The sequence below is a fragment of the Myxocyprinus asiaticus genome, chromosome 28 (genome assembly GCF_019703515.2).
Source record: "Myxocyprinus asiaticus isolate MX2 ecotype Aquarium Trade chromosome 28, UBuf_Myxa_2, whole genome shotgun sequence".
NCBI classification, from domain to species: Eukaryota; Metazoa; Chordata; class Actinopteri; order Cypriniformes; family Catostomidae; genus Myxocyprinus; species Myxocyprinus asiaticus.
The window spans coordinates 29,152,210-29,178,704 of NC_059371.1; the positions used below are offsets into that span (position 1 = coordinate 29,152,210).

Sequence of the window (26,495 nt, forward strand, 5' to 3'; positions counted from 1 at the left end):
TTTAACACCCACTGCTTTGATTGTCTCTCTGCTCTTCACTGTCCTGGGCTGCATTCCACTTCACTTTAAACATCCACTGCTAACTTCCATAAGCACTTTCCCTCTGGGAACAACAAATGCTCTTTTTGAGGTGAGGAGGAAGTTTTGAGTTCTGAAACTTACAGTGTGTTTTATAGTACAGTGACCTCTTATATGTTAAAATATGAAGGAAATTTGATTACTCATGTCATGACCACTTTAAGTCGAACCTGAGAAAACCTGAAAAAGTGAAAAAGAAGTGTTTTCATAAAAGCTGTGGTTGAAGGGTTTTGTGCCAGTCTCTAAAGCTGATGTTACACATGCATTGTTTTTTTTTTGGCATTGTTGCCCAATATTGTTGCTAAAAATGGGCAAGAGGGGAAGACACATTGGTCTTGCAACGATTAGCTCCTCTGTGTCTTGACCTGTTGCCCATTTCCGATTTATTAAACAAACCCATTGCCCAGTGAACATTTACCATAGGTCAATATACTGTATCTCTTGCAGGTGAGCAGTGCCCTGCTGTCAGACCTGAGGGAAGCACTACAGGATCTGTTATCTGAACTGTGTAAGGAGCATAGGGCCTCCCAGTATGTCATCTGGCAGTTTGCAAATGCCAAAGCAGCGTGGGCAGTGGAGTGTGCAGAGCTGAAGAGCCTCATAATCAGGGTGAGAACTGGGACACATTTGGGGTGTAAATTATCAACTTTAATTCCCTTCCGAGAATATTAATGAAAACTCCTGAAAACACATTTCCATTTTATATAAAGGGATAGTTCACTCAAAAATGAAATTTCTGCCTTCATTTACTCACTCTCATGTTGTTTCAACCTGTATGACTTTCTTTCTTTTGTGGAACACAAAGGAGATATTAGGCAGAATGTTAGCCTCAGTCACCATTCACTTTCATTGTATGGAAAAATACAACAAAAGTAAATAGTGACTGAGGAATAAAGAAGGTCATATGGATTTGGAATAACATGTGGGTGAATAAATTATGACAGAACTTTAATTTTTGCATGAACTTTCTTTTTAAGAACCTAGTACTCTGTGTTCTAGGAACTGTAGAGACCTGCAGTGGAAATCAGAAAAAATTATGCACCAGAGAGATCATCATTTTTGTTTCTTAATTGTTGTGCTGACACAGGTTGTTTGTATTTGTTCATAGCTGGAGGGTCCAGCAGGGAAAGTAGGAGTAAAGGGTCCATCAGACCTGAATATAGCTTTACAAAAGGACCACATTGAGAAGCTTCAGCATCTGTTAGCAGAGTCTTACGCTGCAGTCATGGACCTGACACGGCAATTGAAGACCCGAGAGAACACCTGGAGTTCTGAGCAGCAGGAACTCATAGAACACCTGAACCACGTGAGATTGCAATGCAAAGGTTCAAAGAGATCTAAGCACAATGGGAAAATGCAGGTAAGAGCAGCAACTGGTGTAATACACAGAAACAAAAATATGCAATGTAACATGTCTTGCCAGACATGATTTTTTTTTTTAGATTAATTATTTATGTAATTCCATTGATGTTCATATTTCATATTTACCTGTTTTCATGGCTGTGAACTAAATTGATTCGGCTGATTCGCGACATATTCAATATGTTCTCTGGTTTCACAGACAGATCTTTGAAGTCTGAATTATAAACACCATCATAAATTCCCTGATTTAGTAATGCAATTTCTAATACTGTAACTAATGCATCTAATTGTTAAGCTTAAAACACATGCTTCACTATGTATATTACTCTCCAAATGGCCTTGTTTCACAGGCCCAATTGATCAACAGGGGGAAGACATCGGACACAATCCCGTGAGCCTGTGTGTGTGAAAGGGTTGTAAAACAGCGCATGGCAACAGAATTTAGGCTAATCCCCTTTTGGGTCTGTTGGACAGCAGGCTGTGCAGACATCAGCTTCAATCACGACTCCTGACTTTGAAACTTAGCCAAACCACACTGACCACAGAGAGAGAAACAGAGACTTATCAAGGCTCAGATGAAATTCAAATAAGGAATTTACTTTCTTTACAGTAAATAGGGTGAAAAAAATGGTTAATCATTAATTAAGCTGTTACCTAATATTTTTAGACAATTTGGTTAATATTGTCATACAGGTTAAAGGTAGTTTCATTCTTCACAAATGGTCTTGCCTATTATTGTCAGGGGGTGCAGAGAATGATGAAGCTCTGGACCCAATAGCGGAGTTGAAAAATAACAAAAGGTTTATTAATACACAAAATAGTGAAAAACTCAAACTACCCCGAAGGAAGGAAGAATAATCCAGGCTGGGGCAAAGGGAAACAGGGAACAGGACTGACTGGACCGCAACAGGAACCAGGTAGGGGAAACAGGACCGACAAGGAATACACAAGACCGACTAATTAGGCCAACTGGAAACACAAGACCAAACACACAAGTGACTGGAAACCCCAGACAGCACACACGAGGAGACTAAAATAGGGAGAGAAATCAACAGGTTAACAAGACAGGGCAGGTGTGGCTAATAAACAAATAATGGGCAAACAAGGAGGTGGGGTATGACGCCAGACAGAGAGACATGTGGCGATACAGAAACAAAACAAAGCCATGTGCTCTCACAAGACAACAAAACACCCGAATGGCATGAGCGCACATCGGCAAGACAATAAGGCAATATATGCTCATGCCGACAGAACAGACAAGATAATGTGTAGCAACACCAAACAAAGCGATGCCACGCATTCCCACACTAAACAAAGTGTAAATCGCGAGGCAAACACCATGCGATGCACACCACAGGTGACAAAACGAGACGGGACACCTGTGCGAGAGTTTGGCCACACAAATACCCGACACCTAAGACCGAAGTGATCGAACCTCAGCACAACATGAAGACAGCTCGCGACCAGGGCGCACAGCACAAAGCGAGCGCAATGCGTGTCCGGGGTCGCGAGAGACAGACATACATAATTGACGAGAGTGCATGCCACAAAGATATCAAGCGCAATGCACTCACGCCAATACAAGACAAGACATGGAACATGAGTGTCTGGATCCCGACACCAAAACCGAACCAGACAGAAGGGTCAGGATCCAGATACCATGCTCCAGACATGAGACACGAGACCGAACGAAGAGCGCACGACAGGGAAATCCAAACCGAAGTCGTGCACTCACACAAAGACAGACAACTAAACACAAGACAGACATGGGATGATGATGCCACGATCATGGGACATTACCCCCCCCCAAAAAAAACGGGACATCAAACAATAGACAAGACAAACTAAACGAGCACTAACATAGAACAGAAAGCACAACAGAAATGGAGGGAAACCAGGGAGGGAGTTTAAGGAAGGGGTGGGTGGTCTGGCAGCCTGGGAGGTGGCCTCAGGGCAGAGGCGGGGTCTGGCGGCCGGGGAGAAGGCTTTAGGGACAGATCGAAGGAGAAGAGGATGGTAGCAAGAACAGGAAGGGGAGCAGACTGGGCGGCAGCCACTGGATAGGGTTCAGGAGGGAACAGCTCAGGGGGTAGAGCCGTGGAAAGCTCAGGGGGCGGAGCCGTGGAAGACTCGGAGGGTGGAGCCGTTGCAGGCGTGGGCGCTGGCTCGTTGACCGTGGCATGCGTGGGCACTGGCCACGGCAGGGGAAAGGCCGCCACAGCCTCCCGTGTGCACCAGCAGCTGCAACTGGGGAACCGACTAACTAGACCGACTGGAAACACAAGACCAAACACACAAGCGTCTGGAAACCCCAGACAGCACCCAGACAGCACACACGAGGAGACTAAACTAGGGAGATAAATCAACAGGTTAACAAGACAGGACAGGTGTGACCTGTGAGACAAATGCTACGCGATGCACACCACAGGTGACAAAACAAGACAGGACACCTGTGCTAGAGTTCGGCCACACACATACCCGACACCTAAGACCGAAGTGACCGAACCTCAGCACAACATAAAGACAGCTCGCGACCCGACTGCATGCTGCCAAGATGACAGGCGCAATGCACTCACGCCAATACAAGACAAGACATGGAACATGAGTGTCCGGATCCCGACACCAAAACCGAAACCGAACCAGACAGAAGGGTCAGGATCCAGACACTATGCTCCGGATATGAGACACGAGACCGACCGAAGAGTGCACAGCAGGGAAATCCAAACCGAAGCTGTGTGCTCACACAAAGACAGACAGAACATGGAGCATGAGTGTCCGGATCCCGACACAGACTGAAACCGAACCAGACAGGGAAGTCAGGATCCAGACACCATGCTCCGGACATAAAACAAGACAGACTGAAGAGTGCACAGCAGGGAAATACAAAACCGAAACCGTGTGCTCGCACAAAGACAGACAATGAAACACAAGACAGACATGGGACGATGATGCCACGGTCCTGTCACACAAAAACCCAGACTGCCAGAGTGACAGGACCATGACAATTATCTTAGATGCTAAGAATAGCAGTGGAATATAGACAGTGGCAGTTATTTGAAGAGTTTAGTTAAGGTTTAGGTGGAGAGCAGACAGGGTTGGGAGGGTTACTTTTGTATGTATTGTAAATGTAAATGTATTCCACAACAGATTACAGAATACATGCTGTAAAATGTAATTTGTAATGTATTCCGTTAGATTACTCAAAGTCAGTAATGTAATCTAAATTCTTTGGATTACTTCTTCAGCACTGGTAGATTTTTTCACTTGTTTTGACTATAAAAACTCTTCCAGTACAGTAAGATAAAATACACATGTTAAAAATCCATTCTCTGAAAAACCTAAATATTTTATACAGTGTTGTTTCTAAAACAAGATAAATCAAATTGATCTTGTTTTAAGGATTTTTAGATATTTTTAAAGGAAAACAATACAAAAATTACTATCAAGAATATGATTTTGCCCTAATATCAAAGGTCTTACTAGAAAAAAGAAATTATGATCCAACGTGAATTTTCTTGATAAAAATATATGATCGTGCCTGGTAACATGTGCGTGTAAAACGGCTAGAAATAGCATTTTAGCTTAGCGTAAAGCTGACAATTTATACAAGGTTAATTTCTATTTCTTCTGCTCCAAACTTACTTCAAACTTACTTCTCTGTCTGCTCGTATGAATGTAACATTTATGTATAACAAATATGTATACATTTTTCCATCTGAAAGGACTAAATATTCAGTGAAACAAATGACGATAAAATGCAAAGTAATCTCTTCAGTAATCAAAATACTTTTTGAATGTAATTGTATTCTAATTACCAATGATTTAAATTGTAACTGTAGTTACAAACTGTAGTGTACAGTTACTTATATTTTGTATTTTAAATATGTAATCCTGTTACATGTATTTCGTTACTCCCCAACCCTTAGAGCAGAGGAATTTATCAAATACTTGATCAAAGAGTTTTCCTGCTTCCCTTGCTGTTTACTTTGCTGTAATCCCTAACCGCCTTCCTGACACACTTTTCCTAAATAAGACAGGCTTTCTTAGTTGATTACTGTGAATCTAAAATTCTTCATCCCAAACAAATATGGGAAGGATTCCCAGTTTCAAAAAAATTCAGTCAGAGATGCTCTTTTTTTTTTTTCTTCTGAAAGGTCATGCTGCTGTACAGATTGTTTTTCATGCAAGCATATACTACTGGTTATGGGTGTTTATCCAACTTTAGGCACTTTTTAGCACTGTGTACTTCTAGAAAGTCATGTTAAAAAACAATTTTTACATTTTCACTATTTTTATTTTTATTTTATTTGTCTACTAATAATGTCCAGCTGTGTATGTACATGTGTCACTGGGTATTTAAAATGATAGTTGTGGAAATAAATATTTTTTTTTTTTTTTTTAATAAAATGGCTGACTTGCAAAGGCCAATTTCATAGCTAACATTTTATATATCCTAAATACACACAATTAAATAATATTTTCAAACATTTTGCATAATTTGGCAAAATTACAGCTTTATTGAAAATGACACCTTATGAAAATATTCAGATAACAAGTGACATTTACCTTGTTCAGTATTTTTATTTTTCTTCAGACATCACTCATATTAACTCAAACATCCTCTTCACTGACAATTTTGTGGACTTGGTTACCAAGTACACTATTATTAACTGCACATATGTTTGGTGTGGTGGTAATTAAACCACAACGTGGGATAGGCGCAAGTTTTTAGAAACTGATAGAATAAATACTGAAATGGTTTATGTTTATTTCCTTCCTTGTTTTCATAGTTTTAAGCATGTAAATATTTGTGTTTCTGTAATGAATTTTCATATTTTAATATTGAAAGTCTGAGTCTGGGACAAAACTGTACTATCTAGAGTATACATAAAGGCATTTGAAGTACCAAAATTAAAGTATGAAGGCCTGGTAAAAAAAAGTTTGTCAGTTTTAAAGAGACCTTTGTATAACAAAAAGAAAAAAAATTACATTTGTTTGTTTTAATAAAAATCAAACCCTGAAGTGCCTGAAGTTGAAGAAACACTCATATATATTTATTTTGTCATTCAGGTATTTCATTTAATTCTTTTTTTAAAGGTGCATTTGCCACTTTTTTCCACTTTTTACACAAAGTTTTACCGCAAAAGAAATGAATAGTACTTTTGACAAATATGTTAAAAACAAAACATTACTTGGTGTACTTTTTAATATTTATAATTAATATTGCACAACTCATCATAGTGCACAAATAACACTCATTCTTACTCACTTTTAGTTCCTTGGATGCAAGATGATGGAAAAAGATGGAATAAAGGAGAGGTCATTATAATTTTTTTGTTTGCTCTTAACATATACTCAAAGTATCTGACCATATAACTGCTTAAATTTTTAATTAATTGAGATTGATTCATTTCTCAATAGGACAGCAGTCAAAACTGGCACAGCAAAATCCAACAAAAACTGGAAGTACCTCAGCCAAGAGGCTGCCCTTCTGGACAGAGAAGAACCATGTAAGACCTGGGACTACCCTGTCATGCCTCCCAGTTTCCCTGGTCTGAAACTAAACCACGAATCAATGCAAAGAAGCCACACTGCTCCAGAGAGGACCAGCATTAGGATATATTACAGCCCTCCATCATCAAAAAGGATCCAGCTGAGCTCTGTGATAGGACAAGAGAAGGAAGAGTGTGAGGAGAGCCAGGAACCACATTTCAGTGCTGTTTCCTCTGGACTTGTAAACCAAGACTGGGTCACTGCATATGAAAACTGTCTGGTCAGCCTGCCATTTGACTGCCAAAGTTTGATGGAGAGAGATTCAATGGCTGTCATCAGCTCTACATCCTCTTCTGCTGTTCAGACCTCTGGCATTACATCCCCATCTCGCCTGGCTTTGAATACCTTGGACATCACAGCCAACTTGAGTGATGACATGAAGGAAATTACTGCCAGTGTGCTGCAAACTTCCCAATCCATGGAGGGGAAAAGAGCAAGAGATTCTGGTAGCAGTGTGCTGCGTGTTAGTACAGGAACTCAAACTCACGCCCAGCCCCAAGTTACTACAGTTGGGCTACAGACGGATGGTCTTCGAAGTCTTTACGCTGCAAAGCACTGGTCCCCCCGGGTGACCTCATTTGTATCTGCAAGAACTCCACAGACCTCAACTTCTTTGGAAAGAGTACCTGGTTCAACAGAGCAGCTTCAGCCACTTACGACCTCTCCGAAAATACAACGCAGACACTCTGTTTCCTCACCTTCTTCCTCTTCCACTTCCTCCTCCTCTTCCTCTTTCACCACATCCTCTTTGTCCTCCTCCTCCTCATTGAGCTCCTCCTCCCGGCTGGAATATGGAACTAAGGAGCGTGGTCCGTGGGGCCTGTCACCACGTGGTTCCCCAAGTTCTGCCTGGGCTCGTTCCACGACTAGCAGACCGAGCTCAGTATCAGTGCAGGCCAGTGATAAACCTGGCAGCCGGAAAAATGTAGGGATCCACAAGTACGGTTTGGTCCAGGAGTTTCTGCGCAATGTGTGTGGTCGGGGAGAGAAGACCAACACTGAGGTGGAGAAAGCGCCAACAGCGCGAAGAGATCACATCGGTCTGGTGGGTTCAAAGAAATTAGAGCACCCCCCCTCTCGTATACCAGCGGTGCCTCTGGTCAGAAATGACAGCATCACCAAGATTGTTAACCGCAGATTTATAAAACAAGGCCAAAAAGAAGAGGGAGTGTGTAGTCAGAGTCAGACCCAAACCCAGAGCCAAATCAACAGGGGTTCGATCAGTAAGAACAAGAGCCTGGAGGTTGGTAGCAAATTAAACCCACTCAGAGAGCAAAATTGAAAGTTTGGTGTTGGCAGGATAATATATTGGTTTTTAGGGGGGATGTTGCAGAAAAGGGCTAAAAGAGTTCAATAGATCAGTACCATGTAATAAAACTAGAAGAAGAAGGGTGAAATGAGTTTTGAATAAAGCGTTTTGCGGGGCCTTTACATTGAGAATGTTACTTTCAAAGAATGTTACTTTAAAGAATAATTCACACAAAATGTAAAATCCTATCGTTATTTACTCGTGTCATTCCACACAAAAGGATCATTTTTAATAATCTCTACTACAACGACAGTTTATACTGACCTGTTATGAGATGTCTGTCAAGCTCCAAAAGGACAAAACTATTTAAAGCACTATAAAAGTAGTCCATACAACTCATGCACTACATTCAAAGTGTACCTACATTATATCAGGTGTCTTTAACTACTGTGTACTTAAGCATTTGATACAATGTCCTTATTATTTACTGTACATATGTGTTGTCGCATTGTACTTGTACCTGATTTAATTACATCTGTATTTACACTGTTAAACTTACCCCTAATCCTAAACTTTACCCTACCCCAACTCTTACCCTAACCCTAATCTAAACCCTACCAGTACATCAACCTCAGTAGCAGCAAATGTGAATCTTGTGAGAATTTTGTAGTTACACAATAAGTACATTGTATTGTATGTATTTTATTGTTAGTCCACAGTAGTTAAAGACACCTAATTTAAAGTGGGACCTTCAAAGTCTTCTGAATCCATACAGTAGCTCTGTGAACAGACCGAAATTTAAATTGGTCATGAAATGCAATTTTTTATAATTTAATTATCTTCTCTGAGGTCAACTGATAATGGTAGTAAAGTTTTTAGCACTAAAACAGTCATAGTTTAGTAATAAATGATCATTTTTCAGCCTGTTTTTGGCCCTCTCTCTGAAACGCTCGGTTTTGGCCACAGCGTCTCCTTTAAACTTTAATTTAAACGGCCACTGTCCTGATTGGCTAACATCGTGCAGCCGCTCGAATACACAGTCATATTTGAAACTCACTCAGAAGAGACTGAACTAGCTCCACAACTTTATAAAGCTAAATTTCAGGCATCTTTGAAAAGCGGCGCAATAAACATGACAACGGTAAAATATGCATGTTATAAGCAAAAAACAAAAAACATAGAGGGGTCGCTTTCATGTTCAGAAATAATTGGTCAAACTAGGCCTGTCTCTCTCCCTCTCTGTTTACAACAGGAACTGAACGCCAGTGGGCGGGGCCATGGGTGTGATGACATGTTCTGGGGCGTGTAAACACAACTGATCAATGTCTTGTGATGTCACAAACACACAATTTTTAAAATGAGACATTTCAGTAGGGTGGGAACTATAAATGCTCTTTTTAGACTGGGGAGGGAGTTTTGAGTATGTTTTTATAGTACAGTTAACTCTTATATGTCTAAATATCAAGGAAAATTAGATTTTCCATTTCATGACTCCTTTAAATAATTATTCACTCTCAAATCATTCATGCAAATCATTGTGCAGCTAGCGTATGGCTTCAGAAGACTTGAAATATAGTGCACAAGTCATATGGATGACCTTTTAGGAGCTTGACAGTCAATTTTTTGTATGGAAAAGAGCTCAGTGAAGATTCTTCAAAATTCTCCTTTTGTATTGCACTGAAAAAAAATATAGCATACAGGTTTGGAATGACATGAAGATGAGTATATAGAGATAGAATTTTCATTTTTGGGTGAACTACTTGTTTAATGCTGAGCTGAGCATATCTTTTTGTTCATTCCTCTCTTTTGCCAGGACGGAGCCTGTGACTGCAGTTCACGCTCCCTGACCTCCTGCTTTGCCCGACCCTCAAACAAAAACCTTCGGCATGTTCACCGTCAGAGTAAGCCCCATCCACAAGAATGCCATTCAGTTGGTGTGAAAGGGGATCCTCTTGCACAATGAGAGGGGGAGTCATCATAAGCAGTGACACCATGGAACAGCTGCCCACGTTCATAGGGACCGGAAGACCCACATGGCATCAGAGCATAGTTCTACACATCCCCTGCCCCTTGTGTGTTCGTTTATTAAATATTTTTGTTGTAAATATTTCATTTTGATTTCAGCTACAATAAGATGTTTTCCATGTTTACCATCTATTCCATAGAATTCAGCAGATTTTCTCCTAAAATCAGCACAGAAAATATGAGAAAAGTCTGCAGATTCTGTCTGTGACAGGGGATAGGGAAGGTTATTATTGATGTAGACTTTTGATAGAGGGAACAAATTGGGATTGTGCAGAATCAATGGTGCTGTTATTGTTTCGACAGTCTTTAGACCATCCCTTCAGTCCATTGATAACACAGTGTGATGTGTCATAAAAGTTATTTCCAATGACTTTAATGAAACTCAGTTTACTTTAATTTTATTATTATATTTTTATTTACTTTGCTAAATTTAAGGATACAGAAAATTAAGCAACACTTCTTATCTAAGAAAAATGTTTATGTAATATATGTAGCTTTTAATAATGGTTTATGCATAATACAATGTGTATAAGAAACTGATTATGTTTAGATGCCTTATAACTGTAACCTGTTTCTCATAGCTGTCTTAATGTAAAAGTATCCGTGTTGAATAGTTGCAAATAGTTGCAGAGGCCAAGCACCTTAACAGAGATTAATACAACTGTTTGATATTTGACACTTTTTATGGCATTTGAATAAAAGCAGATTCATGTCATTGTATTAGTCCCTATTACTGTGATATTGAGAGCAAAAAAAAAAAAACAATGTATGAAATAGTTTTCAATCCGGTGATTGTGATTACTCATGATTCTAGGACACACACACACACACACACACAAACTTGTTTTTATATCATTGTGGGGACTCTCCATAGACGTCCATGCATTTTATGGATTTTATACAGATCTAGCGATAATTTCTATCCCCTATCCCTAAACCTAACCCTCACAGAAACCTTTTTGCATTTTTACATTTTCAAAAAACATCGTTTAGTATGTTTAATAAGCCATTTCCCTCGTGGGGACCACTGGCTGGGCCCCACAATGTAGGTGATCTCAGGTTTTACTACCCTTGTGGGGACATTTGGTTCCCACAATGTAGTATAAACATGTAAACACACACACACACACACACACACACACACACACACACACACACACACACAAAAGTAATAATAATAAAATAAACTCTTCCTTCATTCTGATTATTCTGATTTCCTTCATTCTGTTTTTCTCAGTTTCTTTATTTCTCACTTCACAATGAAGTCTATGATAGCAGCATATTCTCATCTACATTTGTTGAAAGGCTAGTATGTTCTAAAGATTAAATAATACTATAATACATGGCAAAGTAAGATCAATGTTCACATTTAGGGGTTTTACCTGTCCAGTGCAATGGAGGACCAGGTTAAACAGTGTAGGATGCCTTAAATGACAGAGGCTGATTGGATAATTAGCCTATAAACTGGTGTTTTGTCTGCTGAAATACAGGGTGTAGAAGATGGTGAGATTTGAATAATATACTATACACCACATGATGTCATTTAGTTTTAATCTCATAAAGTTATATAAATGTGACCTTTTGTATTAGCGACATTTTAGATTCCTAGATTTGTCGTGACCTCTAGCGGTTGAACTGTGACATAACAAGTGGTGAATGTTGAACAAAAAGGCTACAGACGGTTTTGAAAAGGCAAATAGCTACATTGAACATATGCAGCTCGTATGAAGTGTCTATATATACTTTCTATGTTTCCTTTACATTAGAAACATTTTATTAAAGGTTGGCAAATATAGTTTAGCAGAGACGAATCACTTGTATTAAAATTAAAGGCGCTGTTTAGCCGTTGAATTAGCCACGCCCCCTCTTCCCAAATCGTGGTGCGAGGTTTAATAGCTCCATGTGCGAGGAACGGCAGCCGGTGGAGTTTTTGGTGCCCCCCTAGGGCAAGATGGTGCTCCCGTAGGGAGTAGGTACACCACGCAGTACCGGTCAGTGATACTACAATGAAGGTGAATAATACCAAGAAATCGACCCTGTAGATGGTCCCTTACCTCATCCTTCACAGTTATTAATAATAAAAAGTGTATATACTTTCTTATATGCTGAGAACTTTTCTGACCCATGACTTATAAAAAATATTTTCTTCGATTTATCTTCTTTATATATAAATCTGTTTTTTTATGTTTTTTTTTTTTTTTTTTGTATTTATTTTATTATATTTTTTTTCTTCACCTGTACTTCTTGTCTTTATGACACAGTGATTGTATTCATACATTGTTGGATCTGTGTAATTTTCTACATCTTATTGAATATTTATATTGAACCTGTTTTTCGCTAAAAAAATAAAATAAAAAATAAAAATACAGTTTTAGCACAATATGTAGAGTTTTCAGACGGTCCCTTACTACACCCTCCACAGTATTAGCACTATTCAGCACAATATGTGCACTTTTCAGACGACCCCTTACCCACCATATAGAACTGTCCAATTTATATCACTGTTAAATTAACAATCTGGAACGATTTCGCCATGACGCCATTTTACCAGTTTACGGGACAAATCGTAATCATTCATAATTCATATTTAAATACGCGACGATCCCGTATGAGCGAAGAGTGGATGCAGAAAATAGTGAGTTTATCAGGAAAATTGTAAATCAGGAGTATAGCGGGAGGAGGGGTGGAAAATCGGGGGAAACTCGGTAAAATCGGGAGTGTTGGCAGGTATGCTGTGACAACGCGCAAAATACTTGACAGGTCGAAAGCGCATTGTCTGTGGCCCGCGGACACTTTTTTGTTTGTTGTTTAAAGAGTCTAGAGCTGTCACATAGACCATTGCGATATCTCAGGACACTTATTTCAGTAACATTTTTAGCATACCTTTCCAATACAGCACCTTTAATGGGAGAAATGGGAACGGCCAATGGATGTTGAATAGGAAGTCCCGCCTTACAGGTAAAAGAGCCAATCACCTTTTAGATACAGACATAGCCAGCCAGTCAACTGCTTGTTGTACAAAGGTGCAGTTTGTTCCTTGGAGGCAGCAGACGTCCTAACCCCATCCCCGCCCTGTTCCTTTCCACGAGGAGCCTGTAAGGCTGAATAGCCTGCCAAGAACAACGCATGGCACCTTTCACCCATCTCGCCAGTGAATTCGAGAATGCGCATGCGCATTTGCTGAACCAGCCTGAAAAAAAAAAAAAAATTAGCGTTTTATCTGAGCCAAAGAAGCACAATTTATGATACCATTGTTGTCATATTTTACGGCTGATTTGAAATATGTAATTTGATCGTAATCTTGACCAACCGTTTTGGAGATTTCGGTCTCTACACATTCAAGAAGATAGGAGCTGCACTTTTATGCCGCTTGTTTAAATAAGATATAGCTGCCCGGAAGCGTTCCAAAGATGGCCGCCGAGTGGGCTGACTTGCCTTGAAAGAGACTTTTAATTAAAGTCACAAATCGGCTACATAGAATTGACTAACGTTTCATTAGTATTACATGAGTAGCATTTCATTTTTAGAGAAATCGAAAGAGATTCTGAAGACAGGATTTTATCATAGTATTTTAATGATTTATTTATGATTAATTTTAAAACATTTGGAAGATTTTATAATGTCCCTAGTGCAATTTACTGTGTGAAAGGGGTTAACAAATAATATGCATAATAATAACACTTTGTGTACGCTGTGCCTATTTAGCGCAAGGTTTTTTTTTTTTTTTTTTTGGTGTGCATGTGTAATGTGTAGATTTTGTCCTTTTACGATTTTATCGAATGTTTAACTACAATTTCCAAATCGGCTTTTATTATGAAACAGCAGACTCTCTGTGGGCGGAGTTTCAGTCCTCACGCCACTCACGCGAGGCATCAGCACTGCGGATCCTCCGAGCCCACTCTGAGCCGTCACGGGTGGTGAATTTCGTTCCGTCTCAGAGCCGTGCTGCGGTCATCATGGCTCTCCACGAATATGTCACCCAAGAGCAACTCTCAGGTTTTGATAAATATAAGGTGAGGTCGCTTTTAACCACAATATTCTACATAATGTGTTGGACTTTAGCCTTTCGGCTCACTGTGCTATTCATGAGGTCTGACGTGTGTCGCTCTCGAGAAAGGACAACAGCAGCATTTTTATCACGTTTAAAGAGAAACTGTGTGATTCGCCCCGTGTTTATGACATAAATCGTTTCATAATGTGTTAACTGGTTGATTGCTGATGTGCTACATTGTATTGACAACGCCAGTGTCTTTATTTAGTGGCTAGTTGTACATCGGATTGGCTCATGGTTCTGGGTCAGATAAGATCTAGATGGTTGGGACATGATTTGAAAGTCAGTCACACACCCTTCTAGGTTTCTCTTTAATTGTTCAATGTACTCAAAAATGAAAATCATCATTTACTCACCCTCATGCCATCCCAGATGTGTATGACTTTCTTCTGCAGAACACAAATGAAGATTTTTAGAAGAATATCTCAGCTCTGTGGGTCCATACAATGCAAGTGAATGGTGGGAAGAACTTTGAAGCTCCAAAAGGCACCTAAAGGCAGCATAAAAGTAATCCATATGACTCTAGTTGTTAAATCCATGTCTTAAGAAGTGATTCATTCAGTTGCATTGTATGGACCAACAGAGCTGAGGTATTCTTCTAAAACCTTTCTTTGTGTTCTGCATAAGAATAAAGTCATGCACGTCTGGGATGGCATGAGGGTGAGTAAATGAAGAGAGCATTTTCATTTTTGGGTGAACTATCCCTTTAATATTCAGGCATGTCAGTATATGACAATATTGAAAAGAATGGCTTGAAAAGCTCTTCGTATAACCATGACCTGTGATTTGTCTTCGTATTCATTATAGTTGTATATTATGTGAATTCTGCCATTTATTACCTTTCATATACACTGTTCATGTGTTGTCTCACAGGACAGGGTAGTTCTAGTTAAAGTTTTGTGTCCTTAGAAGTAGTTTTTAGAAAAGAACTTGTGAATGACAATGGCACATGATTCTGTGTCTTGAGCCACATGTGCCTCAGTGTAATGTCCACTTGGCTTGATACAGTGTTGTGGACTGCTAGGTGTAAGGGCTGAGTTAGTGTGTGCTGTTCTTGCACTCCATGTTTGCACATAGTTGTAAGGGATATTGAACTTACTATGCAGATCTGTATGGTGGAGTTTTCTCTGACGTAAAACGTAAGCTATACCAGAGCTAAATTTATCTCTCAAAATACTATGCAAATTTTAGAAAATGCAAGTTTGCATGTGTGGTCAATTTCCACCCCTACTGCATCACTCTCCAACAGTTTCTTATATTACACAGAAACAAAATCCTTTGAGGGATTCTTCTAGATTAGAGACTGGGAGTGGTCTTCAATCAACCCAATGTGATTGTCCAGATACTATCCAATTTGACCATGATTTATAATGCATTTTTCTGATTAGATTCAGCTGATTGTATTTAGCCATACTCTGTGTCCATTACTAAGGCACTCAGACAAAGTATATAGCATTACTGTTAAGTTTACCTCAAATAACTAGGAGCGATGCTGCTACATTAATAATTTTTCATTCAAGGGTTTTGGGGCAGACCTTGCCAGATATTTTTGAGGCTTTAAAGGGATAGTTCACCCAAAAATGAAGGGAAAAAAAAAAAAAATAATAAAAAAATAAATCTCATTTACTCACCCTCATGCCACCCCAGATGTGTATGACTTTCTTCTGCAGAACACAAAAAAATAAAAAAATTTTTTTAGAAGAATATCTCAACTCTGTAGGTCCTCACAATGCAAGTCAATAGTGGCAAGATTTTTGAAGCTCCAAAAACCACATAAAGGCAGCATAAAAGTAGTCCATGTGACTCCAGTGGTTAAATCCATATCTTCAGAAGCGATATAGCAGGTGTGGGTGAGAAATAGATCAATATTTAAGTCCTTTTTTTACTGTAAATCTCCACTTTCACATTGTTGTTCTTTTGTTTGTTTTTTTGCAATTCGCATTCATCATGCATATCGCCACCTACTGGTCGGGGTTAAAAGTAAAGTTAACGTTAAAAGTCAAAGTAAAAACATTTCTGCATTTCAGAAATGCTCGGTTGTCTAGCTTTGACATGCTTGGGACATTCACAAATTCACACTTTTTTAAAACAGAGTGTCAATGTGGTGTGATATGTGGTGTGTTCACTCTGCATCTCTTCTGTCTTCCTTTTCCTCTTTACAGTACAGTGCAGTGGACTCCAACCCCCTCTCCATCTACGTCATGCACCCCTTCTGGAACTCAGTGGTGAAGGTGAGAACACAAATGCCATTTTGGATGTTACCAGAATATACAAGGGCACTTATATATACTGAATATATTGCCACTGATGTGAGAACAGTTTTATGCCTTTACTTATAGTTGCACTGAAAGAATAAGCTTGCACAAAATTTTTTATCACTGTGCATTTGATTTTTTTGAGCCTATGCAACAAAGCAACATGGATACAATAAGCTTTTCAGTGTGTGGTGCAGACATTTCAGCTATATTTATTTATAGTTATAAAGATAAAGAAATTGTGCATAAACACCCAACAATTGATTTGGTCTTAAAGAGTAAAATTGCCTAAAAAAGCAAATGCATGAAGACTTAAGACTGAAATTAGTATGACCATGGATAAATGTCCCTTTCACATGTGGTCCCCAAAAATAAATGCATTTATATGGTGTTCATGTAACTGTGTTATGAAGATGTGTTTGTGTGAATTATTTTCTTGTCTGTCAATTTTTAAATAAACTTTTTGAGGGCACGAATATATAGTGGTATTTCACATTAAAAAAAATAGAATGTTTGCTTTGCTTTCATTGAATTCCATATATGCAAAATTAATGAATGTTCCATCTGGATCTGATTACCTGCAAGAGTGATCAGACTATTTGCAACTTGCTAATTTCTCTCTCTCTCTCCCCTTCTGTCTCAGGTCTTGCCCAGATGGCTTGCCCCTAACCTCATCACGTTTACAGGGTTCATGTTCCTGGTACTCACCTTCACCTTGCTGTCCTTCTATGACTTTGACTTCTATGCCTCAGGTAAAGTCAATATACTTTGTGTGTGATTTTTTTTAATTTTTTTTATTTTTTATTTTTTTTAAATTTATGATAGTCATGGTGAGCTAGTGAGAGTAATATGTTTATTCTATCTTCCTCTTTATTGAGGCCGTTGACAAATTTGTAATGATTGCAGCAATAACCAGTTTGTGACTGTATAAAGCAATAAGAGAGAGGTTCCAGTTCTTTCTCTCCCTCTCTTTCTCTGTTGTGCAAGTATGTTGCCTTTATGACATTTTTATATGAGAAGGATCAAGGTCTCACTTCCAGCTCATCAACTAGTAATTTGTGAAAACACAGCCACACCTATGCACAGTCTCAGCGCTCACTCACATATGCATTAACAGAACCTAAATGAACAATAAATATCCAGATTACATGTACACTGTAGTTACTCACAGATTTCTCTGCACAGATAGCAGGTACATGATGTTAATGTGTAACTGATGTTGCTTTACACAATCATATGAATTATTTGTGTCTCTTTGTATGATATAGCGGAAGGCCACACACATGTGCCAAGTTGGGTGTGGATAGCTGCTGGTTTGTTCAACTTTCTGGCCTATACCTTAGGTAAGTGTGTCTCTCTTTTTTAAAATATTGATTCTACTTAGTAAGGAATAGTTCACCCAAAAATGAAAATTTGCTGATAATTTACTCACCCTCAGGCCATCCAAGATATATCTGAGTATCTTTCTTCATCAAAACAGAATTTAAGATTTTTAGGATTTCATTTCAGGCCTCCTCCTTTAAACAATGCAAGTGAATGTACTCCATTTTTTGACGTTCCAAAATGCATATTTAGGGTCGATAAATAAAGTTCTTCTGAACCCAAACGATTGATTATTTTGAGAAACAAAACAATTCTTATATACTTTTTAACTACAAATGTTCGCTTCCATACATCTCTGTGATGTGCGCTCACATGAGGGATGATGTAAGCTCGTTGGTAAGGTCACGCGTCACGTGGAGGAGGAGTCAGGAAGCACATCATTGTTTACAAGAGAAACTTGCACAGACCACAAACCAAGCCGCGTTCACAAACCAAAACAGTCCAAAACAATATAAAATAAAAAAATAATTTTTTATCAATAATAATAAAAAAAACAAAAACATTACTGCAGTAAATAACCATCCTATATTTCAGAGCAATGCCGTTGCGTTATCTACTTGTGCTTTTTCTTTAGCAGAAATATATAGGCTATATGACTGTCAGGAATTCAAGCCACACAACTTGTAGTTAGTGAAACCAAGTGCGAGAGCGTTTAATGAGATTTACAGGGTTTACACATTGAGATCAATGGTACAAGTGATATCACACAGAAGAGAAGCTTCGCAAACTGAAGCGAGTGAATTGAGTGCAGGTATGGTGAATTAGAAATCGGGTGATGAAGAGAGGAGCACTGAGGGAGGTTCAGAGCCCAAGGAAGGCGTGACAATGACAACGTTTTCACACATACCTGAGTTCGCTGGAAAAACAGCACGGGCACAGCTGATGAATTCAGATATCGACCCTTTGTTTCTTTCGATGGTCTGAGATCCTCAGGGGAAAAAATGTTCACTGCACACCCTCCAATATTTGAGAGAATGTAGGGGTGTTCTGATATCCAGGTTCAACGCGATAAGCCAGAACTTGAATCGCTCATGATCATGTATAGGCAATCGATGAAAAGTTAATATTTTTCCTGGTGTGCATTTTCTTTGGGGTTTCTGAAGGTTGAAGCATCCAGGATACACATGCCAAACAAACATTTTGAACAATACACTTATACAAATAGAAATCTACAGCAAAGGCCATTAAACTTTTGTACAGCGCTGCTTCTCTTGTAAACAATGACGCGCTTCCTGCCTCCTCCTCCACGTGACGCATGATCATACCAACAAGCTTACGTCATCCCTCTCATGAGCGCATGTCACAGAGATGTACGGAAGCGAACATTTGTAGTTAAAAAATATATAAGTATTGTTTTGTTTCTAAAAATAATCAATCGTTTGGGTTCAGAAGAACTTTATTTATCGACCCTAAATATGCATTTTGGAACGTCAAAAAATGGAGTACATTCACTTGCATTGTTTAAAGGAGGAGGTCTGAAATGAAATCCTAAAACTTAAATTCTGTTTTGATGAAGAAAGAAACTCAGATACATCTTGGATGGCCTGAGGGTGAGTAAATTATCAGCAAATTTTCATTTTTGGGTGAACTATTCCTTTAGTAACCTTTTGTCCAGTATTGGTCTCTTTAATGATTCTGTTGGTAGTTCTGTGAATATTAATGTAGGGTCGAGGAAAATCTCTGAAATGGTGTCCAATATAAAGATTGGTAGCACTTAGAGGTAGACTGATGTATCGGTTTTACCGATTGATTGATGCCGATAGTTGCTTTTTGGAACTATCGTTATTGGCAAAAATCTATGATGATAGTTTTTTCAGAATTTCGTCATTTCAAAATAAGAGTCCCCGTTGTGTTTCGGGCTTGTACTGTATGTACTTAAAAGTCCCGTGTTATGCAAATCTTCATTACTTCTGGGTATTTTGGATGAACAATAAACTGCATCTGGGAATTTAATTATTTGGGAGGCTTTGTCTCTGCCCATCATAGTAAAGAAAGAACAAGACTTTTTTTTTTTTTTTTACATTCTACAAATCAATAAAAAAAAAAAACTATCGCCAATTAATTGGCTATCGGCCTTTGCAACCACCTTAGTTATCTGTATCAGCAAAATCTACTATTGGTCGACCTCTAGTAGCACTTGCATGGGAAAGTGTGTATGTAAACATGTTTGACTTTTCGACAGCTTTTGTGGCATAATGTTGATTACCACTTTAGTTGTCCCTCGTTTGTATAAAAAAAAAAAAAAAAATTCCTGTTTATAGTTAGATGCAGTTAAAGAGACCGTTCACCCAAAAATTAAAATTCTCTCATGATTTACTCACCCTCGTGGCATCCCAGAAGTGAATGACTTTCTTTCTTTTTCAGAACACAAATTAAGATTTTTAAAAGAATATCTCCACTCTCTAGGTCCTCACAATGGAAGTGAATGGGTGCCAAAATTTTGAAGCTCCAAAATCTGCAGAAAGGGAGCATAAAAGTAATCGATATGACTCCAGTGGTTAAATCCATGTGTTCAGACACCATATGATAGGTGTGAGTGAGAAACAGATCAATATTTTATCATAAATTCTCCTCCCTGCCCAGTGGGTGGTGATATGCATTAAGACTGTGAATCACCAAACACAGAAGAAGAAGAAGAATGGGAACGTGAAACTGAAGTGGAGATTGACTGAGCAGGGAGGAAGATTTGAAGATTTGGTTTAAACCACCCTAATGTGGATTTTGGAGCTTCAAAATTTTGGCACCCATTCACTTGCATTGTATGCACCCACAGAGCTAAGATGTTATTCAAAAAATCATTAATTTCTGTTCAGCAAGTGAAAGAAAGTCATACACATCTGGGATGGCATGAGGGTGAGTAAATGATGAGAGAATTTTCATTTTTGGGTGAAGTATTCCTTAAATGTTTCAAAAGTATAGCCACAAGACATAAACAATATATGTATTAACATGATTAAATCGCTTACTAACCTTATCCGTGTAATATTATATCCAGTATCTTCGTGGCCTTGACAACGCAATGACGGTAAACCCCTATCACACTAAAATCATGTTAACACATAATGTTTGCATCTTGTGGCAATACTTTTGAAACAGTGTGTATTTTAATCTGTGTGGACTGGCACAATTCACTTTCATTGTATGTGTTGCAATGGACGTTCAAGTCTATTGTAATTTTAAATAAACGAGGGATGAGTCAAAAATATTTTCTGTTGTAATCAACATTATGATTCAGATACTGTTGATTGAGCTTAACTTGTATTGAACCCGGAACATTCCTTTAAATAATGTTGGTGTGTATGTGTGCATGCATTGCAGATGGTGTGGACGGAAAACAGGCACGGAGAACAAACTCTAGTACTCCGCTGGGTGAACTATTTGACCATGGCCTGGACAGCTGGGCATGTGTATTCTTTGTTGCTGCAGTCTACTCTGTGTTTGGACGGGGGGATACCGGCGTTAGCGTGGTAACGCTGTATTATCTGTTATGGGTTGTCCTGTTTTCCTTCATACTGTCACACTGGGAGAAATACAACACTGGAATTTTGTTCCTGCCCTGGGGCTACGATATCAGCCAAGTGGTAATTTATAATAATAATAATCTAGTGATAAGCAAGCAGAAAGTATGGCTTTTTCAAAATATGTAAAACTGTTCTTAAATGTAGAATTACGTTGAGTAGAAAATATACTTTATTGATCCATTAGAAGAAACAAAAATACCACTAAAAAGCAAGTGCCAGGTTGTAATAATGCCTCTCTGTTTATTTCTCAGACTATCTCTATTGTGTACATTGTAACAGCAGTGGTCGGAGTGGAGACGTGGTACAAACCTGCTATTTGGAATCTTCATTACAGAGATCTATTCACTGTTATGATTGTCGGTGAGCGAGCTCTGCACTTTTATCGGTCCTTCTCACAGTTAATACTTTACTCACTTTGTTTTCATAAGCTGTTAGGCACAAACATGTTAAAGAAGTCTGATCTGATTTTCTGTCTCCCATTTGTCTTGCTGCAGGTTGTTTATTTGTTGTAACGTTACCCATGAGCCTCTACAATGTCTTCAAGTATGTTTGTCCAAACCTCGTAAAACAAACAGAACACTACTAAAACAATGATGATTGTTTATAATTGATGTGTTTATTATTGATGTTCATTTAAAAAAATGTATGGTTTGCATACAGGAATTTTTATTCTCACTCACGCTGTGTATTTTTTCAGGGCGTACCGTAATAACACCCTGAAGCACAGTTCGGCGTACGAGGCCTTGTTACCCTTTTTCTCTCCTGTCCTCTTGTTTGTGCTCTCTACACTGTGGATCAGTCTCTCTCCCACAGACATCATCCAGCAGCAACCCAGAGTCTTTTATCTCATGGTGGGAACAGCCTTTTCCAATGTTACTGTGAGTGTACACAGTCCTCTAGCTCTCTGGTATAGATAAATAAATTACGCAGCCATGACAATGGATGTCTTTCAGTTGCTATTGAAACATATTGTCAGATGTCTGCTCCTAAAATGCACTCTGTCTTTCTGTCTCTTTCAGTGTAAACTCATTGTGTGCCAAATGAGCAATACTCGATGCAAGCCATTGAGTTTGTTGTTGTTGCCGATGACAGCTGTTGTGTTGCTAGTGATATCTGGGACTGTGCAGCACAGTGAAACGGTCATCCTGTACATATGGACGGCTATAGTCCTCCTCACTCACATACACTATGGACTGTCAGTTGTAAGTATACACGTAGCCAGACTGTGCATGTGCATGATACAACACACATCAAGGCAATCAGTTATTGTCTGCTCATTAAATTTATCTTTTATTAATTTGAATTGTAACAATGTTGTTATATTATCATCTTTCGTTACCTGTCCTGCTTATGTGCTTATGTAACTCCTATCTCCATTTATTTCCGTCTTCCTGTGCAGGTACAGCAGTTGAGTGATCATTTTAATATATTCGCTTTTTCACTGAAGAAGACTAACTCAGACTGACAAGACGAGGAGAAAATCGGCCTGAAGGCTGCTGAGGTCTAAGCTATCTCGGCATACTCTTCAGCTAGCCGACGCTCACCAATCACCAAGGTGACACAGCTAACACCAGGAAACCAAATTTTACTGACCAAACACGCCTTCTTTTTCTGAGGATGCTGCTCCATCAAGATTGATTGAGCCCAGAGATGCAGCTGCGCCACTTGACCCAATGAGCCTGAAGGCTGAGCTCCGTCACAGGGCTCACTGAACCCAGAGGCAGAGCTGCTCCAAGGGGCCCACTGTGCTCAGGGGCAGAGCTGCAGCATGGGACTCACTGAGCTCAGAAATGCAGCTGCACAACAGGACCTACAGTGCCTAGACTGGCAGCTGTATAACAGGGCCCATTCCTCTCAGAAAGAGCCGTATTGTATTGCTAGCTCCAAGTGAAGACTGTTTGGTTGTCTGGTATCTGTGAAGCTGAGGATATTGCTTGTTTCCTAAGGAAATGTGCTTTTCAGCTGAGATACTAGGAGCCTTGAACAGCTGATATACTTGAGTCCACAGACGAGTCCAGCATGCTCCATCACATGTAGCAAACCACATGATGTACACACAAATAAGATGATGATTGTCTTCAGCTTAGTTGACTTGAAGATTTTATTTAAATTTAATGTTGGCCTTGATTGCTCACTTTAAAAAAAAAAAAGATTAATTTTTTTTAACATTTCACAGTTTGATTGAAGCAAAAGAAGGCACTACTGATTTACATTTCTAGAATTGAAAGTTTAAGCAGATTGTAAGAATCGCATTTTTGGTTATTAGAAATCTTATTTATATTTATATGGGAACAGAGAAGATAATTGATTATTTAAACTATGGTGCTTTTGCTAATCTCTAAGATTTCATATAGAATTATAATAAGGAAAGAATTAAGAAGACAGTACTGCCTAAATGACACGCTTGAAGATTGACTATATTACACAATTAACCAGTCATCAACAGCTCAAACCTCAACCTTTCTCTGATTGGCCGATAGAATATGTTCTACCCTTTGAACTTATATTACTATTGTACACAGGATATTTTTTGTTTCCTTTTTACATTGGTGATGGTGTGTCTGCATGCCGATTTTCAGTTTCTCCATCTATCTTTTTGTTTCTTTCCTTGTTGCATCACTAGTGGGCTTTTATTGAGTTTATTTGTGCTTGAATGAAGAGTGCGCTGCAAACCCTGACCAGGAGAGGGTGCACTTGGAGTGAGCGAGTGAAACCTCGCTCCGTTCTTTAAACACGATAAAAGCACTAGTCTCTGTGCCACCAACATACAAACAACAGGTGTTATGACCTACATCAAGTTTATTCTTTTTAAATCTTTCACTGGTTGTCCAAAGTATGTGTGCGTATATTGTATGAGTTGTATGTATGTATATATTAGTGTGTGCGTGTATGTATATAATCTGTGTATATGATTTACACTTGCATACTCTCACTCTGGAACCTCATGCCTCAATACGTTTGGTTTCTATGGGAAGAGGGCCAGTCAGTGAAACCTACAGACTGATGTTTAAACATGTTTTAATTACAATATATTATTGTTCATTTTACTTTTTTTATAGTACAGTTAATTATAAAAGCATAATTATCTCCCTCATCCTCTAAAATATTTGACATTAATTTAAGAGAAATTACATGAATAACCTGTGTTATATCCAAAGTAAATTATATTTGTGGTCAATTTCTAATTTGACTGTCCAGTATATACTCTTGAAATATATGTTGTTGTTAAAGAACGGTGTGATATTACTCATTCCTAAGCGCACTCCTGCATTTAACTAAAATTTTGAAATGTTAGGAAGACTTTGTCAGATTGATTTTAGCTTTGTTGACCAATAATAATGAATTGGTTAGCTAGCATATGGCGCCTTATTTCTGTCCACGTTAGCAAATAGTACTTTGTCATTCTTTGCTTTGACCTACCTGACAGTAGATCCTCTGTGGCAGGGCCATTTCTGACCATTTTGGCGCCCTAGGCAAGATTCCTAATTGTCGCCTGGGGGAGCGTTCCCGCTGGTTCGTGATCCGGTCTGCATTGGCGCCCCCCACAGCTGGTGGTGCCCTAGGCGACCGCCTAATTCGCCTATGCCTAGAAACGGCCTTGCTCTGTGGGTCCAGTTGAACACAGTAAGCGACATATTTAAAATTTTTAGCACATTGTTGTGGTGTCGGTCAGTAATTGTACAAGCACTGGCTGTGCTGATGATAATAAAACATTTTGGATGTGCCAGTAGATGTACTCTATCAGCCTTTACAAATCCAGTGTCAGAGGAGGCTAAATATTTTGGATGTGCCAGTAGATGTACTCAATTAGCCTTTACAAATCCAGTGTCAGAGGAGGCTACTAGTGTGGCTTCTTTGTGAATTCATTTTGTTTGTATTATTATAATTTTTAAACTGCGTCCCGCACTAATGTGACTGTTCGCAAGCGATACAGGAGTGCTGTATAGCTGCATTTGTGTAATGCCTTGGCGAACTGTAAGGAATTGTATTTTTTATTTATTTTTTTAATCTGAAGTGGGATAAAACACATTAAACCTCTGCATATTGTAAAACAAAATCCAGCCATGTTGTAACATTATCTTGATGTGCTGCCCCATTAAATGTAAGTGTATCCACAGTATCATTTTGTCCTATTGCAGATTTTGACACCTCATTCTGAGGACAGGCAGGGTTTCACTCAGAGATGTACAGTGTGCCATCAGGTACTGAATCGTGCACTGCATTGTTTTGTATGTAACCCTCACAGAAAAGTACTGTCTGCAACTGTACCATGGACCAGTGATGTTATCAGACACCATGTACTTTGATATATACTGTGATATTTACATGGTATTCTAAGGTACTTAAATTATTATTGTGATGTATGTTTAAAACAAGTTATTACCATGGTACCAAAAAAAAAAAAAAAAAAAAAAAAACTTGGTAATACCAGACACAGCCTTTTCTGAATAGGGCAAGTTATATCCAAAGAGAGGGCAATGTTTTGAATTGGAGTTGTTGAGAGAATCCAATCTGGATTTTGCTGCTTGTCTTGTATTAAAAATGAATCTTTTAAAGGTGCACTAAATGCATTTTCCCTCAATAATAATAATAAAAAGTTGTATTCTTAAATAAATAAATTGTAAATTTGAAACCTATGTATAATATCATGAGCACTCACATGAGAAACCTTATAAAACCCTGTTTTATTTTACATGGAGAGGGTTTCCTCATGGGGGCTGCCATGTTAGGATCACATGACCAGCCAAATAACCAGGGCTTGGTATTACTTCTAAAGCATAATTTGGTACTGATTAGAAATTACATGACTAAAATTGTAGTCAGTAATGTAATATCCGGGATTAATTTTTTTTTAACTAATCTAATCTGATTTTCTTCCTTTAAAGTACTTTTGGATTACTTCTGATCTAATTCTTGTTCATTTGAATAGGATAAGATGGTACCATTTTGACAATGTTGCTTAAACAAATAATGTTAATGGATCAAATTATATTTTTTTAAATGTGTTTTACTCAATA

General features: G+C 38.6%; 1 protein-coding gene, 1 long non-coding RNA gene and 1 pseudogene across 3 annotated transcripts in view; 2 read left to right on the forward strand and 1 right to left on the reverse strand.

Annotated features, from left to right (window-relative positions):
* Window positions 1-11,408, forward strand: part of LOC127419127 (protein SOGA1-like) — a 25,245-nt gene extending 13,837 nt beyond the window's left edge. The window contains exons 7-11 of one of the 2 annotated variants that reach the window (XM_051660272.1): window positions 526-687; window positions 1,187-1,438; window positions 6,716-6,759; window positions 6,862-8,236; window positions 10,056-11,408. In XM_051660272.1, coding sequence (XP_051516232.1) covers window positions 526-687; window positions 1,187-1,438; window positions 6,716-6,759; window positions 6,862-8,236; window positions 10,056-10,205 — 1,983 coding nt within the window. In that variant the 3' untranslated portion in view covers window positions 10,206-11,408. The remainder of the gene's footprint in view (window positions 1-525; window positions 688-1,186; window positions 1,439-6,715; window positions 6,760-6,861; window positions 8,237-10,055) is intronic. The other variant, XM_051660274.1, reaches the window with a different exon arrangement.
* The window catches only part of LOC127419129 (uncharacterized), a 16,278-nt gene extending 2,625 nt beyond the window's left edge, over window positions 1-13,653 (reverse strand). The window contains exons 1-2 of the long non-coding RNA XR_007893609.1: window positions 13,578-13,653; window positions 13,243-13,457 (exon numbers count right to left, since the gene is read on the reverse strand). This is a non-coding gene — a long non-coding RNA (uncharacterized LOC127419129). The remainder of the gene's footprint in view (window positions 1-13,242; window positions 13,458-13,577) is intronic.
* LOC127419128 (ethanolaminephosphotransferase 1-like) lies at window positions 13,183-26,033 on the forward strand (annotated as a pseudogene).
* The last annotated feature ends 462 nt before the right edge of the window (window positions 26,034-26,495 follow it).